General features: G+C 39.2%; 1 protein-coding gene across 1 annotated transcript in view; it reads left to right on the forward strand.

Moving 5' to 3' along the window:
- CNST (consortin, connexin sorting protein) overlaps nucleotides 1-5,525 on the forward strand; it is a 46,631-nt gene extending 41,106 nt beyond the window's left edge. The window contains 2 exon segments of the mRNA XM_036380419.2: nucleotides 1,842-1,977; nucleotides 3,596-5,525. Of these exon segments, the coding sequence (XP_036236312.1) occupies nucleotides 1,842-1,977; nucleotides 3,596-3,801 (342 nt within the window). The 3' untranslated portion in view covers nucleotides 3,802-5,525.
- The last annotated feature ends 475 nt before the right edge of the window (nucleotides 5,526-6,000 follow it).

A 6,000-nucleotide genomic window follows, 5' to 3' on the forward strand; every position in this document is an offset into this window, starting at 1 on the left:
AGTCCTACATAATCCCCCTTCCTTGTCACAACAAAGAAACGTAAGTGTTGATTTTTCTGCTGCCCTGTTAAATTTTCGTGGCAGTTTTGCAAGGCTAATTTAACATTACCAGTAGAAGCTGCACCTCAGTGCACTCATTTCTTGTGATGAGACACTTGCAGACTATTATTTCTGGGTCATTTGTGCCAGCTACTGGTCCTCTGCTTGTTGACTTAATTTATTTCCTCTGCCTCCACACTTCCACTACTTTCCAAGTACTTCCTTGCATTGTTCCATTAAATAATCCATTCAAGCTCTTGAGCAGATAAACAAAAGGGAAAGTGAGTATCAAAAGTGTGGCCGAGATCAATTTTATCCTCTGAGTTGTTCTGGGTAACGTTATTTGCCCATGTGAGGGCTATAAAACACTGCCAGACCAGAGACCTGCAAGTGTAATTGCCACATTTGTCAGTTCAATGTTGCAAAGACCAAAGCTGCTCCAGTGCCTATTGGATTGTGCCCTGTGTCTCCCTGTGTGCAGGGCTCCATCTCTCTGACCATAATCGATGCTTTATATAAGCTCACAGCATCAGGCAAGCTTAAGGACAGAAGTTATGAAGTTGTTTGTTTTCTGTTTCTCTACAGCTCTTGGAGATGCAATGCAGACAAGTTTTATGAGTGGTCTTCTGACTTATTTTATAGATAGCTGTTGTCTGAAACTACAGTATTACATGGAAAGTTTGGGGTGGTTTGAGTTTTTGTGGAAATTAGAGGCCTTTAGGGTTATCTAATAGATGAGTTGCAAATTCAATTATAAATGTGATATGTTTTAACTGTAGCACAAATGCATACATACTGCTTTTCAGTTTAACAAATGTTACTGCTAATCTACAGAATTAAGATTTTTAAAGTCCTACTAAGGTCTAGGAAGAAAAAATTACGACTTTTTTTGAGGCAAGGATGCCCACAAGATAAAAAAAAGGGCAATTCTAAACATACTTTCTACTTTATTTCTATTTATTTCTAGCACACCAGGAACTACTTGCTTAGGAAAGCATTTTTCTCCTGGTACTTCACCTACTTTCATTTCATTAATAACTAGGAAGTTACAGACTGCTCAACCAACCCAGTATGGCTTAGCATATATTCTTGGAGCTAATGGAAATGCTATAGCTAAGAAAAGAGAAGGTGTGGTTTATTGACTTGTTGGCCATATTGCTGTTTGTACAAGCTGTTTGGGTGACCAGCCTGTAGGGAAGGATTTTTGAGCTGCTGCTGTATGCAGAGAGCTTATTACAGTGTGGAGCTGGAATCCATCCAGAGCACTGAAGCTTTCTTTCTTTTTCCCTGGTGCTCCCTCTCTTTGGGTTTGTGGCCCTGCTGTAGCTGCTTGTCCCCCCTGGGAACCAATTGCAGTGCTGGAAAATTAATCTCACAATAAGTATCTGATGGTCTCTGCAGGATTATATCTTTGGAGAGGCAGCAGCAGTGTGTCATTGACTTCTTCCTGCCCTCTGATGACAGTGATTTTGACAAAATCCGCCTCACCACTGCCCCTGCCCATGTGAGCTTACAAAGGAACACAAAGTACAGTCCAAGCAGAAAATGTGTCTGCATTTCACTTCTATAACAATTAAAGGCAAGCAGGTCAGTCAGCAGCAGAATGATGCTGCAGCTGTCCTGTCTGTTCAGGACTTGATATCTTCAAGAAGGAGGTTTCACAACTGCTGCAATATTTAAGAAAAGTAGGCTGGAAACCATTTATTAACTGTTTAGCTTGGTTCCTCCCTGAGTCATTGTGAGAAATCAAAGCATGAGCTCTATTTAACATCTCTTGTGCCACTCACTGACTTTCCTGATAGATTACCCCAGTGGAAGGATTGGTGTCTATACTAAAGAAGAGAGATGACAGAGATGGAAAAACAATTGCTCAAGTCCAGCAAAGGCAAACAAAGAGAAGAGTGAGATTCCAAGAAATGGAAGACACATTGGATCAAGGTAGTTTAAATTTGTTGATTCATGAATTGTGCTCTTGGGGTGCAAATATTGTCAATCGTTTTGTTCACAGCAGCAAAGCAGGCATTTATTCAACATACTCTGTTGTTTTTTTAAAACTTAGTAAGTAAAGGTGAATGATCAAAGATTGTTAATCTGTACCAGGTCTGGGTAACAAGACTACAGAAGGATACAGTGAGCACACTTCTGATTTACAGCTTGGTTGAGAATGAAGTCACTGTTTTTTCCTCTGGCTGAATGATTTACAAATGACAGATAATTGAAGTCCTTTCATTAATGTTCATTTCTTAGAGGTGGGAGGTGTAAGCTTTCTCCCTAAATCCATTTACTGTGTAGGTAGAGGGATGCAAGAGAAACAAGTCTGTTGTGCTTTGTCCACGGGCACATTTCCAACCCTTTCTAGTGGTTTCCATGCAATTGGAGGGTGTCAGATTTTAACTTTGCTTTATAATTTAACATCCATACATATTTGCTAGCTGTCATTAAATCTGGCTTGACACCTTTTGATGGGCTAAATAGCCTCATGAGAAACACAGTATGTTTCTCATGCTTTCTTTTTTTTAGTTTAGGGTCTCTATTATTCACTCTGAAAAGATACTAAGAAAATTACTTTTGATTGCTAATGATATAGAAAGTTCTATCTACTGTGTATGCCAGCCACTAAGTGGTATAAATTAGTTCTTAAAAGTGTGTTAGCATGTCTCAAACATTCACAGCCTGAAGAGACCCTATCCCATCTTTTTCTTGAAATTATTTTAAAAGTATTTATGTTTTATTTAAAATTCCAGCTAGAGTTATTTCTTTGATTTTTCCCCAGGATTTAGTGATTCAAAAGGAAAACTGTTTTATATTGTTATTATTACTTCAAGTTTGATTTCAAACACACCAAAAAAATCACTTGAATGTTTCTTTATACCCCATTTCTTCTCCCTGTGTAGAGTTGAAGGGAGTACAGAAATTTCCTTAGAGCCCTGTCAATCTGACAGGAGCACAGATGTTGTTCATGTGTACAGATTAGCAAGGACAAGTGAGGTTGTGAGGATGTAGCAGCACCTCTCTGCATTGCTCCTATTCTGGAATAAAGAATCATGCAAAGAATTAGCAGAAAATAACTGAGATGTAAAATAACTCCTCACATTAGCCTACACTGAAGGTTTTGTGTCTGCAGTCAAAATGTGAGAATATTCACAAGCAGTTCATTGTAGTGCAGTCAGTGTCATTACAAATGAAGCAAGAATGTTTCCATTTGGTTTCCTGTCAAAGCCTTGGTTTCATTTGAGCTGTCCATGGAGGATGGCTTTGGCCTAGGGGCCTTCTCCCAGGTGAGCTTGTTGTGCTTCAGCGTGGAATGACCCCACCAGTGATCCCAGCAAGGACAGGCACACAGACTGCAGAAATGAAGCAAGAGAATTATTTAGGTTTCTGAAGAGACTGAGAAACATAATTCCCCATGTGTATTGTGGTCACTTTGACATGGTGAGCATTATTAAATGTGTTTACCTCCTGACCCGTTCATGATAAAAACCTATCTCAAGTTTTCTCATGCATTTGTATTGCTTTGTATAGCATCTTTTTTCACCTTTTCTGCTCTTATTTGCAGATGAAGTGTCTGGTGGCTCCTGTATTTTGCTGATCCTGCTGTGCATAGCAACTGTTTTCCTTAGCATTGGAGGAACTGCACTGTACTGCACCTTTGGTGACATGGAATCCCCTGTGTGTACTGATTTTGCAGCCAACATGGATTTCTATTATACACAGATACTGCAGCGTGTGGAAGAACTTAAACACTGGATAGCCTTCTCATAGCTGAAAGGAGTGGACACAGCACGCTCAGAGCTCACCTGTGGTTACTGGAGAGAGTAGAAAAAAATTGTGATTTCAAGTTCTTTAACACTTGCCACCTGCAGGTGATGTTTATTTGATGATATACTTTCACATTTACTTAGAAATCAAGAAAATTTTAGTTTAGCAATCAGGTGGCACAATGTTCACATCTGTTCACAACTGTAGCAGCGTGGTATGGGAGCATAAAAAGTCATTATCTTCATCCTTTTGAAAGTAGGCAAGTAGCTTTTCATCCACTGAGCAAGTGAAGAAGAAGGAAGAAAATTAACTGTCTTCTGTATTCTCTCCCATTGCCACACATTGTGTAAGCAATCTCTGGAAGCTTAGTAAAAGGACAGCTTTAATTTACAGCTGTTTGTGCAAAAGTGTTGCCTCCAGCTATCATGCAATAAGTCTCTGTTTTATGGAAGCATTATTTTTTTTCCCTAAGTCTTAACTTTTTTATCCATTTTATTTCTCCTGGTGAGCCATGTAATTATTTGGGTGGAGTGAGAAGAGTGCAGTGGCATTCACAGAGCCCTCATTTGGTAATTACCAGGCTGACCCTGTATCTTATAGCTTGCAGTGAATATCATGAATGGGATAAATCTGCTGGCAGATTTCACTAAATTTCTTGGACCTTTACTCTCAGTATCATGTGGGTTGTTATAGAAATGGAAGGTTAAAAAAGAAATCACTGGTCTCACTAAACACAGAAACAAAGGATGTTTACTAAATTATTCATATTAAATAATCAAGTGGCTTTGGCTCATTTTAAAGCACCTGGTGGCAGGTGTGGGGCTAACTGGGTTTTCCTCCAGCTACATCACTGACTTGGAGTAATCACTTTGTGCCTCAGTTTCTCCTCCATAAATGGGGAATAATGATCCTTGCCTTTGTCTATGAATATTTATTGGAATTAGGGCTCATGTCTGATTCATCCCAAATGAGTGCACAGGCTCACAGAACTGTGTGGCTGCAGCCTCTGTCAGTGAGTAAAGGTTATGTAAAGGGGGACTGGTCCAGCAGAAGAGGTTCAGAGGCTCACTGCAGATCCACAGCCTGTCAGTATTCCAGGGCACTTGTTCCAGCTGATAAAGCACATTTGCATTTATTTGCCCTGCAGTTCTGAGACCTGGATTGTAAAATCTGTTCTTTCTCAGCTTTACAAACAAATTTAGATGAGTACAAAGAGTCATTTGAAATGGGTATTTCTATCACTTGGTGCTCAGCCCTCCCTGTGTGGTGGTGAGAGAAGCACTGGCAGCACAGTGAAGGTGAGAATTGGATACAGAGGCCTCTGGGCCAGGCTCTGCTCGAGGGGTGGCAGCTGTTCTTGCACAGAGCCCAGTGGTGCAGCCCTGCTGACAGGGTGAGTGTGAAAGGATTCCTTTACACCTCAGGAAACAGTATTTTTGAGGGGCCCACTTCACTCCACTCTGTGATTTCCTGCTTACTAACCTTGTATGATGCAGCGTGTTCAGGTTTAGGACATTATTTTGTAAAATGCTATGAAGTGAAATCTTTGAGATACTGCTCAGAATTATAACATTAAAGATCATGCTTTCTGACATTTGCAAGTAAATTGTCCCTCTAGTGAGCTTGGTTGTTCCTAATGCACTGTTACACTTAACGGGTTTTTAAAGTGAAAGTTAAAATCATGTTTTTTTCTAGAATAAACTGCATGTATGATTTCTCTTTTGGTTTTCACTGTGGAGGCTTGGTTTATTTATACCCTAGGGAGCCTCATGTGCAGCTTTATACTAAACTAGCAAATTTCAAATGCCCAAATTAATGAAAACTTTTGCTTTTAGAAAGAAACTTGAGAATGGTAGTTTGGGGGTTGTTTGTTTGTTGTCCTCAAGAGTATCATGATGGGCTACTGTAAAGGAGAAAGGGAAAGACACTTTTGTGTTTTAAAGTGTTACTGGCTGGTTCAGTTTATTATTTGAATTCTGGGTTTGTTTGTTTATTTATTTAGTTTTTCTTTTAAAGAGAAGCTTAATTTTCTATTTTGGCAATTTACTCACAGAATAATTAAAAAGCATGCTTTCAGTTAAAGTATGTATTTATAGTGACTATGTAGTTAGAATATATTTTGAGTTTCTGTAAATTTGCATTGAGTGTTTCTGGATATTAAGTTTATTCCTAAAGAGACAACTGTTCATTTCAGCTTAAAAA

Source organism: Molothrus ater, chromosome 3 (assembly GCF_012460135.2).
Source record: "Molothrus ater isolate BHLD 08-10-18 breed brown headed cowbird chromosome 3, BPBGC_Mater_1.1, whole genome shotgun sequence".
Taxonomy (NCBI): domain Eukaryota; kingdom Metazoa; phylum Chordata; class Aves; order Passeriformes; family Icteridae; genus Molothrus; species Molothrus ater.